This window comes from Tupaia chinensis, unplaced genomic scaffold (genome assembly GCF_000334495.1).
Source record: "Tupaia chinensis unplaced genomic scaffold, TupChi_1.0 Scaffold000354_1, whole genome shotgun sequence".
NCBI lineage: Eukaryota > Metazoa > Chordata > Mammalia > Scandentia > Tupaiidae > Tupaia > Tupaia belangeri.
Window position 1 is genome coordinate 2,986,422 of NW_006159849.1, and position 22,249 is coordinate 3,008,670.

Sequence of the window (22,249 nt, forward strand, 5' to 3'; positions counted from 1 at the left end):
CGAACCGCGGTCGACTACGTGGGAGTCCAGCGACATAGCCATTACGCTAACTGCTGGTTCCCTATAACACATATGTTGATGTGCTTGATTGGGCCAATATACAGTGTATTCTGAATGGAAAAATCTCATTTTATATGCTATAATGATGTACAGTGAATGAATGTAAATAAAAAAAATATTTCAGGAAGGTAAATGACCTTGGTATTGTTCAGTTCAACTGACAGGATAAATGTCATATTTACTATGTTCTAACTATCTACTAGAAATTTCAGTAAAAATATGAGAAAAAAAATACAGTAAAATTGTCCCTGCTTGCAAAGAGTTAGTAGACTACAATAGTTTTGTATGTACTAGGGCTTAGAGAAGCCTAGACTCCTCCTTTTAAAATTTCTTTTGTCTTATCCTACTTCTAAACCCTAAGAGGAAAAATTGGTTAAATGCTAAATATTCTAATATATTGAAAAGATATTTCTTTTGATTTCTAAGAACATGTTCTCCTGTGTCTACATTCATGGTTAATATTCTGTAAAGAGTCACTCTGCCTCTGTGACGCTGATGGGGTCGTAATAACTAAACCTGAAATCATGTTTAATGTTGGGAAAATGTTTTCAAAACATCTGCATTATTTAGCCAGCCAAGGCATTTTGTTTAAAATATTTGTGAATGCTTCCATCAGAAGGTATTCATTTGAAGTAATGGATGGCAATATTTGAAAATACCTGGTCACCTTAACTCTACATCTATGAATTCTAAATGTGTATATATGAATGTGTAACAGAGAAAAATCATATGGAATTATATTTTAAGTAAATATACTTTCTGTATTTGATTTTATAAGGGTTAATGAAGTATTTTAAAGATAGGAACTCAGATCTACTTCAAAATGGTAGACATATAGTATCTTTTATTGTTTTGGGAGGAGTTTGAAATTTTTTACCTTTATTATTCAGTCTTCATCAAAAACTCATCAGGGTCAGTCTTGTAACTTAGTGGTTAAGCCCTGGGCATTGAGAACTAGATCTCACATGACCAACCATACTTAAAGTTCTAGCCACAGGGACCAGTAGATGAAGTAATGGCTATGTCGCTGGACTCCCATGTAGTTGAACACGGTTCGAGTCCCAGACCCAGTGGCTTAAACTCATACCAGTCATGTGTTGTGTGCATGCCCAAGATCCCTAGAGTAGCGCGGAGGAGAAGGGATTAGGGCATGGCCATCCCCCTCCAGGAGGTGTTTTCTTGCTTTCCGTCCCTCTGTCTCTCTCTCTCTTTCTGGTGAGCACATGCGCCCTATAGCACAAACCTCTCAAGACAAACAAAAAAACAAAAAACAAACAAATGAATCCTAGCCACAGAGGCTTGAAAACCACATGGAGTGTGTCTGTGTGCATGCCCCAAATCCCAATGGGATGGAGAAATGGAGAAAAAGGGATTGCAACATGACTATGCCCTGTCGCAGGGCATACTTTCTCCCTGCACACCCCTGTCTGTCTGGAGAACACATATACCCACTGGCAATTAAAAAAATCCATGAAATAAACATCAGTATTTTCATTCTACATAATAAAAAGCTGTGACTCAGTGTGATTAGGTAGTTGGAGGTCCCCAGTTTGCCTTCAAAGATGAAAAGCAAACCTCTCAGTTCATTGCTCGTTCTGCTACGTGACAGCTGCCCCAATGCGAAAAGCTTTTATAACCTGTAAAAAGAGGAACAGTGAGTTAGTTCCCAATTATCTCTATTTCTTTTTTATCATATTCTCTCAGCACATTGTGGCAGGAGGAACATAGGCTTTGGAGTCAAATACCTGTGTTTGTATTTAAGTTCTGCGGCTTTTTAGTTATGCTTATTTTGTCCTGAACTCTATGTTATTGGCTTCACCTAGGAATTATGGCAGAGGTAATATTCACAATAGAGATTTGGCATCATATTTCTGGCACATAATAGGGGCTCATTAATTAACCAAAAAGGTGTTACTTACACTCTCGTAGGATGATGTCAAGAAATGAAAAATTGACTTGGTCAACACAAGAGTTGGAGAGAATAGGGCCTGGACATACAGTCAAGAGGCAAATTTTGAACCCTGTGTTAATGCCCATGCAATTAATTTATATTGGGTCAGGGTTAAATTATTTTTAAAGTTTACTTGTTTCTTCCATGAGTGAGAGAGACAGAGAGAAAGAGAGGCAACATCCTCACCAGTGTCCTGACTCCATGATCCACCCCTAGTTTCTGCCAGCCCAGGCTCATGGGCACCCCAGCACCTTGCATACTCAGGTAGGGTACCAGACATGAACCTGGAAACTTCTTATGTGGATCAGCCTTACAGAGCTTTGGGTTTTCTGCTGTGCCACCCACCAACTGCCCCAGATTAATCTCTCTTATCTCTGATCCTCATATTCACATGTGTCCCAGGAAGTATTTATTATCAAGAAGATGAAAGTGGGAAGCCCTGAGAACATGATAGAAATTTAACAGTAGAATTTTTGACCATTTTTTTTAGAAGAGTCTGAATGGATTTGCCTAATCTTTTTTTTTTTTTTTCCATCTGATATAGCTGATGGTGTCTGTGTCTTTAAATGTTTACTCAACAAAGACACTGAATATTGCCGTGTGGGCAAGGAGTCCATGTTGATTACTCTGGGGTACAACAGTGCTTTGCTGAAGTTCGAGTCTCATGATGGTAAGTTTTGGGTTTATCCTGAACTCCTGTCTTTTCTGAAGACAAATCTGATTGGGTGACTTTTGCTCATTACTGGTAAGCTGGCTTTCAGAAGCATGTTTTCTGATGTAAATTGTCATTGGTTGATGAAATGACTTAAAATTGGTTCTGGTGCTCACCTGATATCATGGTTAGAGAACAGGCTTTTCCTAGGCTAGAATAACGTTTTTATTCTTAGCCTTCCCTTTGGTCCTCCTTCATCCAAAGCAGCAGAAAAAAACATCATGGAGTTTCCAGAGCTCCACCACCACTCTTGCTGAGTCTCCTGTACAGTGAGGTTGTCTGCAGAAATTTGATCTTCAGTTTGGACTTATCAGAATGATTTCATCTTGTTTTTGTCTTTGAATAATTTGTTGAACATTTTTAGAGTCTGGACAAGAAGTCAAACAACAGAGAAATAAACTCAAGTATCACTAGAAGTAGTTTAAGATGGTACAATTACAAAAATGATTCTTCGGAAGATTTCCTGTATGATAAAAATTAGACCTGACAATGCCTTGGGTCTATCTTAGATGACTGACTATCATTTCTTTTTTTTTTTTTTTTTTTCACTATAGGGCGCGTGCGCTCGCCTGACAGACAGAGAGAGACATAGAGACAGAAAGCGAGAAATCACCCCCCGGGGGGATGGTCACGCCGCAATCCCTTCTCCTCCATTCTCCTCCCGGGATCTTGGGCACGCACGCACACGCGCCCGGCGTGAGTTTTAAGCCACCGGGTCCGGGACGCAAACTGCGGTCGACTACGTGGGAGTCCAGTGACATAGCCATTACGCTAACTGCTGGTTCCCTGTCATTTCTTTAACTTAGATATAAATTGTTCCATCTCACTCATGATGATAGTCCAGATACAGTTCAAAGTACTGGCAATGGTACATATTTCCCTTTGCTTAGCCAATTGTTCAAAGCTCTTTCATTATCTATAACTACCTTGAGGTAAAGAAATTAAACAGGTTTCTTGTTTCTAAACTGAATTTAGAGTCAGCCAAAGTGAAGAATTATCTGTCCATCCCTTCATTTATCCATACATCAATCTATCTTTCTGCATTTCAAAGTAAATTTTAAGAAATAAATTTCATTTAAATCAAATAAAAAATATATCTACATATTACATATATATATATATATGTTACATATATATATGCATCATGAGCCCTGTGATATTTTAAAATATGTTCACATTGTGGAATTAATAAAGTGAGCTACTTAACATACATATGACTTATGTTTTGTGATGTGAACATCTAAAATCTACTCTCTCAGAAATTTTCAGGATTCCAATATCTTGTTATTAACTATAGTTACCATGTTATATATTAGATTTCTTAAACCTTTTACTTCCTTCATCTGCCAACATCTCCTCAACATACCCATATACCCTAGCACCTGGTAACCATGATTCTACTAAGAGTTCTAAGATCCTAAGAGTTCAACTTTTAAGATTCTGCATATAAGTCTTTCTGTGCTTGGCTTATTTTACTTAATGTATGTCCTCCAGGATTATCCAGTTGCCTCAAATGGCAGGAGTTCCTTCTGTTCGAAAACTGACTAGTATTTCAATGTGTATATAAGAGGGGACTTTGAAAAGTTTGTGTAAATATGGAATTATAAATTTATTTTAGTGCAAAAAATTTAAAAAAATCCATGCCTGATTTTTTCATAAGCATTTTGCATGAGCTCTTTCCGATGTCACATTTTCTTCATCTGTTTGTGTGTTGATAGACATTTAGGTTGACTCCATAGCTAGGTTATTATGAATAGTACTGCCTTAAACATGGGAGTGTAGATATCTCTTCAACATACTGACTCCATTTCCTTTGGATACATACCTAGTCATGGGATTGCTGGATCACTTGGTAGTTCTTTTTTAAAACTTTTTGAGGAACTTTCATATTGTTTTTCATACTATTAATGTGCATTTTCACCAAGAGTGTACAAGCGTCTTTTCTCCACATCATCTCCAACATTTCTATCTTTTTGAAAATAACTATTCTGTATTTTTTAATTGACAGAAGATGTATGCACTCACCAGAGAGAAAGTGAGACAGAGTGAGAGAGAGAACATCTTCCAATGAGCATGGTCATGTCACAATCACTTTTCCTGCATTTTCTGCTCCATCAGAATTCTGTCATGAATGCACACATACCTGGCACATTTTCTAGGCCAGCAGGACTGGGATTCAGACTACAGTCTCAGCCAGTTTTCAATACATAGTGCTTAACCACTATGTTACAGGGCCAGTCTTAGCTCTGCTAAGCTACATGGTTTCAGCTTGCATTAATCTCATATTTGGTGAGGTTGAGCATTTTTTCAAATACTTGTTGGCTATTTTTTTCTTTTAAAAATTTATTTATCAATCTATTTATTTATTTATAGTCATTTACTGTACATCAATGCAATATACAAAATGAGATTTTCCATGCAGTATACATTGTATATTGGCTCAATCAAGGATATTACCATGTATGTTATCATCAACAAATACTTTTCTATTTCTTGTTTCTTATGTATTTTGCTTCATTTTCTCCCATTGATGACCTACCTCTCAACTTCTGCCAACTCCTCCTCTTCTCCCACACTGTCTCTGGTATGTACAATTGTTTTCCATGCCTTTTTTCCCCCACATTTTATTGATTCACTAAAGATATTAATTAATTTAAAGACTTTCAATAACAAGCACAGAAGACATGTACATATTTATGAATGTGTTTCTAATTTTAGGCATAAACCTCAGTGAGTAAAGTAAACATACTGTAAAGTATCACCTCATTGGGGCTATATAGCTTACTGTGGTCATTAAATAGGTATTAATAGGTAATGTATTTTTTAATTTCAAAAAAGTTTTAGTTTTAATAGATCAAAATCAAAAAAGAAGAGAAATTTGCTTAAAACTTAAAGCAGGAAAAAGGTTAGGATTTAGTTCAAATAGTAGGTAGATGAACCTATCAACATTTCAAGAGAAGACAAAAATCCTTAAATATAGAAATCAAAGCATCAAAGAAAATCAGTAATGTTTTAGTCAAAAGTCATAAAATCCTATTTCACGTTTAGACTTATGTACTTAATCTCTTTTCTATTGAATTTACAGTGTTACTGTGATCTGATCTTTCCACTTAAACTCTGGAAATTAACATTTAACTCTGGACTTGTCTCTACCATTAGGCTGGCCATTCTCTTGGTTGTTTCTTGTACTCATTTCTGTGTGACCGACTTTAGTTTTCCTGGTAGAGCACTCCCTTCTTGGAGGGAGCACTTTTTGGAGAGCTGGTCTGGTGTTGGTAAATTCTTTCAGGTTTTGTATATCTGAGAATGTTTTTGTCTTTTTTTTCCCATATGAAAATAATCTTGCAGGGTACAGTATTCTTGGTTGAAATTGTTTTTCACTTGACACTTTGAATATATTTTCCCATTCTTTCCTTGCTTGCATTGTTTCTGATGAGAAGTCTGACATTAGCCTTATGGGATATCCTTTGAAAATAACTTGATGTTTCTTTTATGCCAATTTTAGTATCTTGTCTCTGTCTTTGGTTTTGGTCAACCTGGTTATGATGTGCTTCAGGGAAGATCTTCTTGGGCTGATTCTATGTGGGGTCCTATGTATTTCTTGGTTCTGGATCTTTGAATGTCTCCCTAGGTTTGGAAATTTTTCTTCTAGGATTTCATGGAATAGATTATCAGTGGCCTTATTAGTTTCTTCACTGTCTGGGATACCAATGATCTGAATGTTTGGACATCTAATGGTATCTAGTGTTACTTGTATGTTATTCACATTTTGGGGGGGGGGTTATTTTCTCAGTCTTTTTGATGATTTTTTTCTAGGTCAGAGGTTCTGTCTTCTACTCTGAGATTCGATTTTCTGCATGATCTAATCTGCTTTTGATATTTTCAAGGGAAGTTTTTATTTCCTGTATTACAGTCTTCCTATCTAACAATTTTGTTTGATTCTTTTTTTATGATGTGTATCTTCTTTTCAGATAGTGCAAGAACTTCCTCACCTCCTGGAACCCATTGTTGCTTTTCTCCAGCATCTTCTGGAGTTCATTGCCTTCTCCTGCATCTCTGTTAGCTTTGTTGCTGTGAATATTTTAAATTCTTTATCTGGCATTTCCATTAGAACCCTTGTATTCTTTGTGGAGGAAGAGGAATTATTCTTTTCCAGTAGAGGAGAGAGATTTTCTTTGTTTCTCATATTTCTTGTACCTCTGCAGTGACTTCTGGTCATCTTATGAATTAGACATTTTTTCCTATTTTTTGGAGTTAAATCTGATCAATCAGAGGAATGCAGAAGGAAGTGACCTGCAGTATGTAAACAGTACCCTTTTTCTTCCTTTGCACAGCTGATTCAATGAAAATTGAGGATTAATCTGGCCCTAAAAGTATTCAGATATTTGGCTACTGAGCACCTAAAACTGTCTAGAAAGACAGTGTATAGAGGTTAAGCAGAAAAGTGAAAAAAGTAAAAAGAAAATCAAAAGGAATAGGAAAAAAAAACAAAGAAGTGGAGAAAAAAGTGACAAAAAGGAGAAAAAGAGAAGAATTTTTTTCCCTCAAATCCCTGAATGGCATTGCTCGGAACACAAACATAGATGGCTGCTGATTGGCTTATCCTGGCTCCTGGCTAGAATGGGGAGCAAGAAGATGAAGTCTTGGCAGAGAGTCTTCAATGGTCGAAATCCCCAGTATCCCTGAAGGAGGCCACTCAGAACTCAAATATAGATGGCTGCTGATTGGCTTATCCTGGCTTCTGGCTAGAATGGGGAGCAAGAAGATGAAGTCTTGGCAGAGAGTCTTCAATGGTCGAAATCCCCAGTTGGCTATTTGTCTTTTTCTGAAAAAAGTCTACTCTGGTCCATGGCCCTTTTTGTAATTAGCAAGATTTTTGCTATAGGGTACATGTGCTCTTCAGAGAGTGACAGACAGACAGAAAGCAAGAAATTACCCTCACCCCCCCCACACACACACACGGAATACTGGCTATGCCATAGTCCCTTCTTTATTCTCCTCTCGGGATATTGGGCATGCACGCACATGCGCCCAGCATGTTTCAAGTCACTGGGTTTGTGACTCAAACCATGGTCGACTACATGAGAATCCAGTGACGTAACCATTATAGCATCTGCGAATTCCAACATGGCCAATTTTTTAAATTGGGTTATTTATTTTCTTACCATGAAGTGACTTGAGTTCTTATTTTTTTTTATATTAACCCCTTATTAGGTGTAGTATTTGCTAGTATTTTATCTTTTCAATTTTTATTGATGTGCATGTGATTTTTAATTGATATAATCCCATTTATCTATTTTTGCTTTTGTTGCCTATACTTCTGGAGTTATATGCAAAGAAATCATTGCCCATATCAACATCATGGAACTTTCTGGCTATGTTTCTTCTAGTATCTTTTTAGTTTTCAGTCTCACATTTAGGTCTTTAATGTATTTTGAGTTGATTTTTTTATATGGTGGGAGATAAGGGCCCAATTTCTTTCTTCTGTGTATGTATATCCAGTTTTCTCAATATCATTTACTGAAGACATTGTCCGTTTTCCATTGTGTCTCCTTGGCATCTTTGCAAAAGACAGTTGAACTTGAATGCATAAATTTACTTCTGAGATCTCTATTTTGTTCAGTTGGTCTATGTGTATTTGTTTTTATGCCAATAACATGCTGTTTTGATTTTATAGCTTCATAATATATTTTGAAGTCAGGCAGTGTAACGCTTTGCTCTTTTTGCTCAAGATGAGAGTAAAATTTTACAGCATATTTCACTGCCAGATAGTTCAACCAGTGTATCATTACCTAGAATCAAAATTTGCCCATGGTTCTTATTTTGGTTTGTTTTTTATTGAGGTTAACTTTACATACATTGAAATACATAAATCTTGAAAGACTATTTCTGAAAGTTATCTCATACTCTTTCCTTGTCACTCTCCATTCCCATCCTGTCAGAGGCAATTATTGTTCTGCTTTTTTCCCATCATAGATTAGTTTGTCTTTTCTAGAACTTTCCATAAATTGATTCATTAAGTAAACACTTTGTTTAATAAGACAAATCATAATGTTTTGAGATTCACCCTGTTGTTGCAAGTATTAGTAGCTCGTTCAATTTTACTACTGTTAGTCAGAATTTGTTTATGCATTCTCATTTTGATAGACATTGGGGCTGTGGCCAGGTTTTGACTATTAGGAATACAGCTGCTATAAATATTCTCATGCCAATATTTTTGAATACATATATATTTTTTCATTTCTCTTGGATCAATACCTAGGAATAAAATTCATAGGTCAAAAAATAAGCACATACTGGGACCAGCAGTTAGTGTAATGGCTATGTCGCTGGACTCCCACATAGTCGACCGTGGTTCAAGTCCCGGACCCGGTGGCTTAAACTCACGCCGGGCGCGTGTGCGTGTGTGCCCAAGATCCCGAGAGGAGAGTGGAGGAGAAGGGATTGCGGCGTGGCCATCCCCCCTGGGGGGTGATTTCCTGCTTTCTGTCTCTCTGTCTCTCTCTGTCTGTCTGGCGAGCGCACACGCCCTATAGCAAAAAAAAAACTCTCAAAAAAAAAAATAAGCACATACTTAGTTCAAAAGAAATAGCCATATCTTTTTCCGAAGTGGTTGTACCATTTCACACTCCCAGCAAAAATGGATGAGTATCTAATTGCTCTATATACTTACCAACATTTGGTCTTTCAGTCTTTTTAATGTTTTCATTTTGGTGGGTGTCTAGTTATATCTCATTTTGATTTTAATTTATATTTTTTGATGCCTCATTATTTAAGCACTTTTTCATGGGCTTATAAATGCAAATTATTTGTTATTAATTGGTTATATGTCTATGCAGTTATTAAAAATATATCCAGGATATATGTAATTTATGGATATTATCTTCCATTTTGTCCCTGGCTTATTCATTTCCATAATGATATCTTATATTGAACAGAAACTTTAAAATCTGATGAGGTCTAATTTACCTTTTTGTTTGCTTATTGCTTTCTGTGTTCTAAGAGTCTTTGCTTACTTTTAAATACTGAATTATTTATCCTATATTTCCTTTTTGATATTATATATTTATAGCTTTAGATTTTATATTTTTTATTAAATATATTAATATTTTTTAAGTATGTAATCCATCTTCATTAATTTGGAGATGGTATGAGTTATAGGGCCAAGAATTATTTTTAGTCCATTTGGATATCCAGTTAACCTGACAATGTTTGTTAGTAAGGAATTTTACAAGCAGAATGACTGTATAAACATTTCTCTACTTGGAGGTTTTTATTCTGTTCCATTGATTGTAATATGCAAGGATCACATAGTCACATAGTTTACCTTTAAACTAACACTTGAAGTTTGATAATCTAAGACCTTTGTGTTTGTTCTTTGCCAAGGTTGTTCTGAATCTTCTTAGTCCTTTCTATATCCATCACATAACTAAGTTGTCAGTTCTACAGAAATATGTGATCCAATTATTATTGATCAGTTTGAATTGTACTTCTTGAGAATACTGAGACTTTCAATTGTTAGTGATCTGAATTTCAGGAATTCAGTAGCTTGAAATAGGTTAGAGTGGCAGAATTCACACTTCAGAAATTGGCCAACTTCAAAAACTAGGTCCTTTAAATAAAAAAATAAAAAAATAAAAAGGGAACCAGCAGTTAGCATAATGGCTGTCGCTAGACTCCCATGTAGTCGACTGCAGTTCGCGTCCCGGACCCACTGGCTTAAAACTCATGCCTGGCGCATGTGTGCGTGCCCACGATCCCGAGAGGAGAATGGAGGAGAAGGGATTGCAGCGTGGCCATCCCCCCTAGGGGGTGATTTCTCACTTTCTGTCTCTATGTCTCTCTCTGTCTGTCTGGCGAGCGCACGCGCCCTATAATGAAAAGAACCTCTCCAAGAAAAAAAAAAAAAAGAAAAAAAAAAAAAAAACTAGGTCCTTTTTTGTTTTGTGGAGAAGCCAGTTGTTAAATATTTACCAACCTTCCCATGGCAGGAATATATAATATTGATAGTATGTCTCTCCTTTTATTTAGGTCTTCTTTAATTTTTTTTCCCAGAAGTGTTTTGTAATTTTCAGTGTATAGCTCACACACAACTTTAGATAAATTTATCCCTAAATGTTTTATGCTTTTGAATTTATTATAAACAAAATTTATATTTTATTTTACTGATAGTATATAATAAATTACATATATTTTCTATTAACCTTGTGTTCTAGTAATTATACTTTAGATTCCTTAGAATTCTCTACATTTAAAAATCTTTCTTATTTGAAAATAGAGACAACAGAGACAACTTTATATTTTTTGATGTGTATGCCTTTTTTTTTTTTTTTACAATGTTTTTGTAATTCTTATGACCTCTAGTACAAAGTTGAATAGACTTGGGAGAGCAGTTGTCCTTGACATTTTCCTGACTATAGGGGAAAGCCAAGTATTATTTTTGTGACTGCCTTTCATCAGATTGAGGAAATTCCCTTCTGTACTTAGTTGGATTGAGATTTTTTCATTATTGGGGCAGTGACTGTTGTTGAATACTTTTTAGATCTGTTGACATTTCTATATTTCATGCATTACTTTGATATGGTTTGTGTAGAATTTATGTTATTTCTTTCTTAAAAATTTATATGTTCAGTCACCATAACATCACTTAATTGTAAAGTGAATTTACCCAAAATGAATACACTTCCCACCAGTCCAGCTGAGGATACCATACATGTTATCATCAACAGATAATCATCCATTTCTGTGTCCCATAAATGTCTTGCCTCTCTATTTTTCTCCTTAATTTCTTTCCTCACACTCTCCCCCTTCCCACACCCTCTCCCCACACTGTCTCCAGTATCTGTAACCATTTTTCATGCTTCTGTATCCTCTAATCTTTCCATTTTTTTCCATAGGGTGTGGACACTAAGTATATATTAAGTGGACATCTACAATATTTATTTTTCATAGCCTGATTTGCTTCACTCAGCAGTAAATCTTCCATATTCATCCACTTTCTAATACCAGGGTCTTGTTTTTTTCATGACTAAGTAGAATTCCATGGAGTATATGTGCCACACTTTTTCAATCTATTTGTCTGTTAATGAATATTTGGGTTGGTTCCATGTCTTAGCAATTGTGAATAATGCCACAATAAACATAGATGTGCAAGCTGTTTTCCAACTGAGCATTCTCCTATCCTTTGGGTAGATACCCAAGACTAGAATTGCTGGATCATGTGGTAATTCTATTTGTAGATCTTTGAGGAACCTCCATATTGTTCTCCAAAGTGACTGGAGCAATTTACATTCCCACCAACAGTGTAGGACAGTTCTCCTTTCACCACAGCCCCACCAACACTTACTATTTTTTTTTTTTTAATCTTTGCCATTCTGACTGGGGTTAGGTGGTATCTCATTGTAGTTTTGATCTACATCTCCTTATGATGAGGGATATTGAGCATGTTTTCATATACTTTTCAACTGCTCATATGTTTTCCTTAGAGAGTTGTTTATTCAGCTCATTTTCCTATCTTTTAATTGGGTTGATCATTTTTTGGGGGGTAAACTGCTTGAGTTCCCTGTGTATTCTGGTTATCAGTACCTTATCTGAGGTATAGTTTACAAAAATATTCTTTCATTCTGAGGGTTGTCGATTCACATTAATTACTGTGTATATTATTTCTTCATTAAATATTTGACAATAGACATTGGACTCTTTTCAGATTTTCTTTTGTGTCAACTTTGGTATTTTATATTCTTTCATGGAATTTTTACACTTCATCTAAGATATCTAATTTACTGGCAAAACTGTTCTTAATTTCCATGTTATATTTTTAATTTTGGAAGATCTGTGGTAATTTCTCCTATTTTTCTCTGGTTATTACTATTTCTTTCTTTTATTTCTTGATCAGCCTAGCTACAGGCTTATCAATTTTATTCATCTCTTACATAAAGCAGATTTGAGGTGGGGCACATTATTTTCTCCATCATTTGTTTGTTTTCTATTTCACTGGTTTCTTTTCTTATAATTTTCTTTCTTCTGCATTCCTTAGACTTACTTTTCACTTTTGTTTTAGCTGTACAGTGGACTGTTGGGAAATTAATTTTATTATTTTATTCTTTAAAAGTCATTAATTTTCCACTAAGTATGGATTTACTTGCATAACCGAAATTTGATATGTTGCATCTTCATTATCATCTAGTCGAAATATAGTCTACTTTCGCTTTTGATACTTCTTTGATTCCTGGAATATTGAGTATTATTTTCATTTCTGTGGACTTGGAAATTTTCCAGACATCTTTCTGTTACTGAAGATGGACATTCTAAATGTTCTGCTGTATAGTGTCTTAATTTTGCTGACTTCCTTTAATGAGTATGGAGTGTGCTCACACAGGCAATTTAACTAGTTGTAGCCTAGCTTGATTCTTCTGAGGTTTGTTTTTAGCTTTGCTGTGACTAAGAAGTCTTTACTTTCAGTTTAGTTTAGACATACTACTTAGATTTGGATAGGCTACTAATCATTATGTGATTTCTACAATATATCTCAGATGTTTTCTATTTATTTATTTTTTATTTGAGAGGTTTTTTTTCGCTATAGGGCGCGTGCGCTCGTCAGACAGACAGAGAGAGACATAGAGACAGAAAGCGAGAAATCACCCCACGGGGGGGATGGTCACGCCGCAATCCCTTCTCCTCCATTCTCCCCTCGGGATCTTGGGCACACACGCACACACGCCTGGCGTGAGTTTTAAGCCACCGGGTCCTGGACGCAAACCGCGGTCAACTATGTGGGAGTCCAGCGACATAACCATTACGCTAACTGCTGGTTCCCCTATATCTCAGATGTTTAACAAAGTCTTTCCACTCTGGCTTGGCACTGTTAACTCTCTCTGCCTGCCCCGCCCACCCCCCATGTTATCCCTAAAATTTGTTCAACTTAGAACTCCCTAGTATGAGGGATTTCCAGAAGGTTCATGGGAAATGCACATTATGAAAAAACTATGGATGAATTTTAATCTTTTTTGCACCAAAATAAACTCATACATTTATTCCATTTTCTGTATAAACTTTTTGAAGTCCCCTTGTAGTTATTTTTTTCCACAGAGGCGTTTATCCATCTTGTGGAAAACTACCTACACATGAGCTACTTGGGATTTATTCATCTAGAAGTTCAAGGGGAGCCCTATACAGAAATGTTTAAAGTTTCTTTTATGAAAGTGAGAGATACCCCCAACACACACACACACACACACACACACACACACACACATTCATACACACACATTTACACATACACGCACACAGTCTTGTGCCCTGACTGTTCACCTACCCTAGCTTTCCCATGGGTGCTCACACCAGGCTTTCTTTTCTTCCTTTCTTTCTTTCTTTAAAGGTTTTTGCCATAGGGCATGTAAGCTCACTGGAGAGGGCCAGAAAGTGGCAAGGGGAGATGGAAAGTGAGAAATCACACCCTGGGAGGGATGGTCATGCTGCAATTCCTCCTTCTCTATTCTCTTCTCAGGATTTTGGGCCCACACACACACACACACACACACACACACACACTAGCCTGGCAGAATTTTTAAGCCACCAGTTAAGGACTCAAATAGCAGTTAGTCATGTGGGAATCCAGTACCTTAACCACCATGCCACCTGGTGACCCCTTGTGCCTGGCATTTCTAGGTCAACTGGAGAACTGAACCCATGGTCTTCCGTAAGATCTAGCCACTTTAGATGCACAGTACAGCTGTGCCACTAAGCTAGTCCTTCGTCCATAATGCAATTTTTTTTTTCATTGAGAGCTTTCTTTCTATAGCTCCTTTCTCTCCAGGAATCTCCATTTGAAATTCCAGCAGTAGCTTCAGATTTCTGTATCTTTAACTCAGTAAGACCATTCTGCTCTTTTTTACTTCTCTGACCTAGACTGCAGTCTAAGTAGTGCTTTAGGTTAGAGAACGAGGGTAATTCTAGCACTGCACTCATTGGCTTTTCTAATTCAGAGATAACAGTTTTGCATGGCCTATTCTTCATTGTCTAAAAATATTGTTTTATATATTTTGTTCATCTTTTTTGTGTCAGTGAAAGGGAAAATAAGGTAGCATTTAGTCTGTCATGATTATGAACAGCAATCTTCCATATTTTGTTCAAGACAAATAGAAATTCATGCACTCAGAATACTTCACATTTTTTAGGCGATAGTAAATGGGTGGTCATGAAAGCCAGAGACAGTTAACATTCTCATTCGTCTTCATTATTATTCTGATGCATAGTCTAGCTCATTCATACACTTGTATAATCCAGAAGCCAGAGCTTTCTGCTCTCCAAGCCAGGAAAAACAGATTCTAATTCATAACGTATTTGTAAATACTCTTTGTCATCTTCCTTTTTGACTGATATTCTTGTAATGCATGCAAATAATCTATTTCTATTATCTTTAAGAATCTTCCTACCATCTTAGAGTGTGTTCCCTAAAATACCAACTACAGACCCAACTATAATTAGACATTTAACAGTCAATTGGTTTTGTTCAGAACTTGGAAGAATGAAAAAATTTTTTCTACATGTGAGGTAAGAAGTTACATTGTCACTATTTCATGGACAAGACTCTTGGGTCAGAGATAAAAGACTTCGTTATTCATAGAAAGAGCAATAACCAGAGTGTCAGCATATGTTAGTTCTCTCAACCTCAGTACCCAAGGCAGATGTGAAGGGTCAGATGGGTGTGTACACATGTAGTCAGTCACATCGCAGGAGAGGAACACTTGACCTTAGAGCACCCGCCATTTTATAGCAAGCAGTAAACAATTCTGCTCTTTGTTTCAGAGGATATTACTTCATTTCTCAAAGTTGTTTGCTATATACACAACCCTAAGAAATAACCCAGGTCTTAAAAATAGTCAAGGTCTTGCATTATTGTTGTTTTTTTTTTTTTTAATTTCTTTCTTCTGAGAGAGAGGACAGAGAAACAGATAGTCCAGACAGGTTCTTCATATTTCAGACTACCTTCAGCTTCTGTGAGTCCTGAATTGTGGACCTGCAAAACCCAACATGTTCAGAGAGGTCTCTGCACATGAACCTTCCCATGTGAGTTAGCCTTACAGGGTATTGCATTACCACTGTGCCACTATCTGGCCCCAAGGCCTTATATTTTTGATAAACCTACTAAGACATATATAAGCACTATCAAGAGACCCATGGAAGAATGTCTCCCAATACTTTTGCTCTTGTGGATGAGAAGATTTTTGCCATTTATAGGCACGAAAATATCCAGAGAATAGTATTATAGGAAACTTCATTCATGGGTCACCAAATCAGACATCAACATATAGGTGAACAGTCTTTGGAGGAAAAATAGATATGAACAACGCAATACTGAATTTTATCTATAGCTAAGAGAAAATGATAGTAGTGCAAAATATTCCACAGTGCATATTTCTTAACAATTCATCTGGGACAGACCTCAAGTCTTAGTACTAACTGTAGCCTCTCTGACCTGGTTGTAGAGAAGCCAGTGCTTTATCATTCAAAATATTGGGGGCTGGCTCTGTAGTGCAGTGGATAAGAACTGTGCACTGGGAACTGAATCCCACATGTCTGGCCACAGTTCAAATCCTGGTCCCCATGGCTTGAAAAACACACCAGGCATGTGTCCATGTGTGGCCAAAAATCTTGATGGAATGAAGAAATGGAGGAAGCAGGATTGCAGTATGATCACTCCTATTTTAGGTGGTACTCTCTCTCTTTCTCTCTCATAAGGCATGTACCTTCTGGCAATTAATTTTTTTTTTAAAATCCTTAAAACTATAGACAGACGACACTAAATGTGGGTAAATATCAACCTCTTAGTACTCCTTATTTATTGGAGGGGACCAGAGATCATTAGACAAAAATAATTTATATAGACTCAAGGCAGAAGTAAAATCAGATATGCTGATAGCAATAAGCCAAAATAATTTAGAAGCAGATGCAGTGAATAGAAAATCACTTTCTTGGCACAGTCACACTCACTACAGAAGTCAAGGATGGCAGGCCAGAGCACAGGTTTTACACGAGGCACTTCTCAGGCAGTGCAGCTTGGTCAGCTCTTATGGACAAGTCCATGTAGGCATCTTGGTGGAATCTCTGTGTTGAAAGTCAAAGAAAAAGCTTAATAAACACTTTTGCATACCAGGGGAAGTTTAATCTACAATAATAAAACACATGTGAGGGAGTCTTTCTCACACTGCTTGCAGATAAAGAGAGAAGGCCATATTCGTAGGTCAAATCAGACATTTTGCAATTGATTGGATTACATCTGGGTAAGTTTTAATAAAAACAAGAAATTCCTATCTCAGTAATGAAAATCAAGATGAGGCTTATCTTAGGATGTGACTTGGAAAGTCCCGATGGCCCAGATCCCAGGTGGCAATGAGGTCCTAGTTGTCATTTGTCAGCCTCGGTGTTGACAGAAGGCTGTCGCCTGGTGTCACTGCCTTTTAGGCAGGATTGCTGACTTTTCAAGATGCGTTCTGCTTTCCTGGAATAAGAAGATGTGGAGTTTAAAATGTAAGACTCATATTTTATATTTAGATGTGAGTCACCACAAAAATGATAACCATATGAGGTAACGAATATGTTAATTAGCTAGATTTAACCATTCCACAATGTACTGCAATGTTGGAAAAGTCATGATGTATTTTTCTATGCAAAAAAATACATCATTACTTTTATAATGACCCAATCTACACACTTCAAAACATTATGTTATACATGATAGGTATATGCAATTTATCCATCAATTTAAAAAAATACATTTGAGCATTTCAAAAAATAAAAGTGAGTGAACATCTGTCAAATATCTATAATATGGGTAAGAAAAGAAATTCAGCTTTATTGGGAAGATGACCCATAATGATAGATGGCACCAATAGGAAAGAAACTTTTTTTTTGAGACTTTTGCTATAGGGCATGTGCTGTCACTAGAGACACAGAGAGAAACAGGGAGACAGAAAGCGAGAAATCATCCCCCAGAAAACATGGCCATCACCTCCATTATTCTCTGAGGATTTTGGGCATGCATGCGTGCATGCATACACACCCAGCATGAATTTTAAGCCACCAGGTCCAAGACTTGAACTGCAGTCAACTATATGGGAGTCCAGTGACGTAACCATTACACTGCATGGTGGCCCAGAAAGAAACTATTAAATATCAATATAGCTGAACTATTTATTTTACCTCCCTTCACTCTTCAGAATTGTGAGACTCCGTGATTTTTTTTTGCTATTTTTAAATTTAAATTTATTTATTTACATTCATTCACTGTACATCATTACAACATACAGAATGAGATTTTCCATCCAGAGAGTACACTCTATATTGTCTCAATCAAGCACATCAACAAACATGTTATTGTCAACAAATAATTTTCCTTTTCTTGTTTCCTGTATGTTTTGCTTTTTTCCCCCCTATCCTCGATTCCCTATTTCTTACCGTCTGCCATCTCCCACTCTGCTCCCACACTGTCTCTGGTATCTGTGCTTATTTACTATACTGTTTCGCCCCCACATTTTATTGAATTACTAAAGGCCTTAATTAATCTAAATATTTTCATAGCAAACACAGCTGATATATACATTTCCATGACCACAAGCCTAACTTGAGGCTTCCTATAAAGTAGCACCTAGCTGGGGCTATATATCTTACTGCAGTCATTGAATAGATTTTTTTTTCTGAAACTTTTTTTTTGTAACTTAATTTACATTCTTTTCCTAAGCATCATCACAGCATACAAAATGTGCTTTCCCATCCAGTGTACACTGCATAGTGACTTAATCATGCATATTATAAAAAATTTTCCATTTCTAATTCCTAGAATTATTTTTACCCCTCTTTCTGACCCCCTGTCCTTTCCCACCCTCTTCTCATACTATCTCTGGTGTCTACAATTGTCTTCCATTCCTTTCCCACCCACATTGTACTTCCCCCCCTACATTGTAAACAAAACCTGAAAGAATTTACCAGCACCAGACCAGATCTCCAAGAAGTTCTCAAGGGTATGCTATATCAGGAAAATTAAATACAGACACACGGAAATAAGAGTTCAAAAACTAAGAAAGTGGGCAACTTAATCATAGGGGCAAGTGTGGAGTTGAATATTATATCCCAGAATTTAATTGGGAAAATTGGACCAGAACAGAAGATAAAAGTACATGAGACTGGGAACCAGCAGTTAGCATCATGGCTATGTTGCTGGACTCCCATGTAGTTGACCGCAGTTCACGTTCCAGACCCGGTGACTTAAAACTCACGCCGGGTGCATGTGTGTGCGTGCCCAAGATCCCGAGAGGAGAAAGGAGGAGAAGGGATTGCGGCGTGACCATCCCCTCTGGGGGATGATTTCTTGCTTTCTGTCTCTGTCTCTCTCTGTCTGGCAAGCGCACACGCCCTATAGTGAAAACCTCTCCAAAAAAATAAAAAAAAAGTACATGAGACTGATAGGTTCATACACCTACCATTTGAACAGAATCCTAACCTGTTTCCTGGCTTTAAGCAAAGTTCCTTGGCAATTCTTTGATTTAAGTTAAAACTGGTTTTCTTAATAGTACCAAGTGAACTTACCATTGAGACTCCATGATTTTTAAACCTGATTATTGGTCACATATCCAATAAACTCAAAGAGCACTGTGAAGTCATAAAACTAAAATACATTTTAATTCATTATATTTTAGAAGCAGTGGGGTTAACTGATGATATTGGATATAAAATAGTTCTTTAAAAGCCTTTTTTAAAAAAGAAACACTTATTTAAAGGACTGATGGTAATATCTGTGAGGCACTAAATGTATGTCCTAGATACAGAAACTATTCACCCATTCATTTATGCACCAGATATTTACTGAGATTCTTATTAAGCATTCACTCATGTGCTGAATATATAGTACTGAGCAAATGGAAACTCTTACAATTATATAACTGATTTTGTATAAAAGACACACCCATAATGAATGAACAGATAGTGAATTGTGTGTGTGTAAGTGCAGGAAAGAAAAATACTAAGAAGCAGAGAATTACTGGAAATAAAATGTGTGTACTGTTTATAGGTAACTGGGGGCAGGGGAGTGTAAAAATTACATTGAGGATGGAGAATCCATATGTGATTGAGCTAAGGATGGTCCAGAAAGAAATGGACCTACAAAGATCCTAAGGCATGATGTATTTAAAGATCGGAGAAGTGTGGCTAGAGATGAGATCAGAGAGCTAGAAGGTGAGTCAGGTAAGACATTGGAGACTATACTGAGGACTTTGGTTTTATTTTACTAAAGATAGGAAGCTTTGAGAACATGTAGCAGAAGTTTGACATGGTCTGAGAATTATGTCATTTTTATGTGCTCCTTTAAGATATGCATGTCTACCTTCTCTCATTGAATTTTCACAGTAGTTCTTTGAGGTATATTTTTTTATTGTTTATTTGCATTTTTAAGCAAAGACACTATAGTTCACAGATAATAAAGAAATTGACCAAGTGACAAAAATTAAATGCAAAGCCCATGCTCTTTATCCAGTTTCCAAATAGCTCTTATATTCTTCTTTGGACTGGCTTGTTGACATGTAATGTAGGAAACTCAGGTCATTAATTGGAATGATATCATGAACTTAAGAAAGCCAACTTTGGGACCAGCAGTTAGCATAATGGCTATGTCGCTGGACTCCCATGTAGTTTATTGCGGTTCGTGTCCCAGACCCGGTGGCTTAAACCTCACGCCGGGCACATGTGCGTGCGTGCCCAAGATTCTGAGAGGAGAATGGAGGAGAAGGATTGCAGCGTGGCCATCCCCCCTGGGGGGTAATTTCTCGCTTTTTGTCTCTCTGTCTTTCTGGCAAGCGCATACACCCTATAGCAAAAACGTTTCCAAAAAAAAAAAAAAAAGAAAGCCAACTTTTATCAGCATTTTACTAATAAATAAAGGAAAATAAATACACTGGTAGACTTTACTCTGGGAGATTATGAGTCATTGGAAAGGCTTTTCATCTTTTCAAAATTGGTATCTTGAAAAAATTTTAAGTTTATACAACAATGATATAAACATAACAAATACTGAATACTCTTTGAATAGATTCATTACTTTGTAATATTTTGTTGCATTTGATTTATGTCTTTCTCTGTGTGTATGCATATATAGTGGATCATCAGGAAAGTCATGATGCATAACAAAAAAACATAATAAAATGCAGCATGTCTTTCCCGATGACCTAATAGAACCATGGATTTTTTTTTTGAGAGATTTTTGTTATAGGGTACATGCACTCACCAGACAGAGAAACAGAGAGACAGAAAGTAAGAAATCACCCCCAGCGAGGATGGCCACACCACAGTCTCTTCTCCTCCATTCTCCTCTCGGGATTTTGGGCATGCGTTCACATGCACCCAGAATGAGTTTTAAGCTGCTGGATCTGGGACTTGAACCGTAGTCGACTATGTGGGAGTCCAGTGTCATAACCATTGTGCCATCTGCTGGTTCCAGAAGTATAAAATTTTATTTGTGAGCCATTTGAGAGTAAGTTTTATGTGTCACACTCATTTACTCCTTTTTACTTCACTGGGTATCATCTGTGAACAAAAATATTCTCTCACATAACCACAGTAGAGTAATCAATTCAGGAATTTAACATCTATGCAATATTTATATTTGATGTGTAGTCTAGTATCATATGTTACATACATTTCATTGTAATGTTAAGTCTCTTTCAATTTAGAACAGTTCTTCAGCCTTTTTTTTCTTTCATGACATTGAGATATTTGAATATGGACCAGTTATTTTATAAAATATTTCCCAGCTAGGGATTTCCTGATGTTTCTTCATGAAAATATTCAGATTGTGCATTTCCAAGGAGAAAACTGTCTAAATGCTGTTGTGTTCAGCAAGCACCAACATTTCCCTCCCCCTCATTGGTAATGTTAATTCTAATCACTTGAGTCAGTGTGTTTTCTAGTTTCTTCATTAGAAAGTTACTGTTTTTTCATTATATATAACTAGTAAGCAATCTGCATTAAGGTACTTTGAGGTTATGTAAATATCCTTTACTCATAAAACAGCCTCCTCAAATTTAATATCCATTTATTTATTTATCACTTATTTTTTATATACTTTTATATTTAATCACTGTATATTGTTGCAGTATGCCAAATTCATTTTCCTGGCATGAATATACTACACTGTATATTAGTCCAATAAAAGATATTACCATACCCATTATTATCAACAGATAATTTTCCATTTTTGTGTCCCTTAAATATTTGGCTTTTTTAAAAATCCCTTGATTCCCTCTCTCACCCTCCCCTGTTTCCCACCCTCCTTTCATTGCAATGATATCATGAACTTATCTCACACTGTCTCTAGTATCCACAGTTACTCTCTATGCTTTTATATCTTCTAATCTTTCTGTTTCTGCCATAGAGTGCAGACATTTGGTATATGTTGAATGAGGACATGCAATGTCTATCTTTCACAGTCTGGTTTGCTTTGCTTAGCAATAAATCTTCCAAATTCATCCACTTTCTAT

At 36.5% G+C, this 22,249-nt stretch overlaps 1 protein-coding gene across 1 annotated transcript in view; it reads left to right on the top strand.

Annotated features, from left to right (window-relative positions):
* The window catches only part of LOC106735293 (histone-arginine methyltransferase CARM1-like), a 190,955-nt gene that overhangs the window by 2,961 nt on the left and 165,745 nt on the right, over positions 1-22,249 (top strand). The window contains 1 exon segment of the mRNA XM_027773411.1: positions 2,556-2,681. Coding sequence (XP_027629212.1) covers positions 2,556-2,681 — 126 coding nt within the window.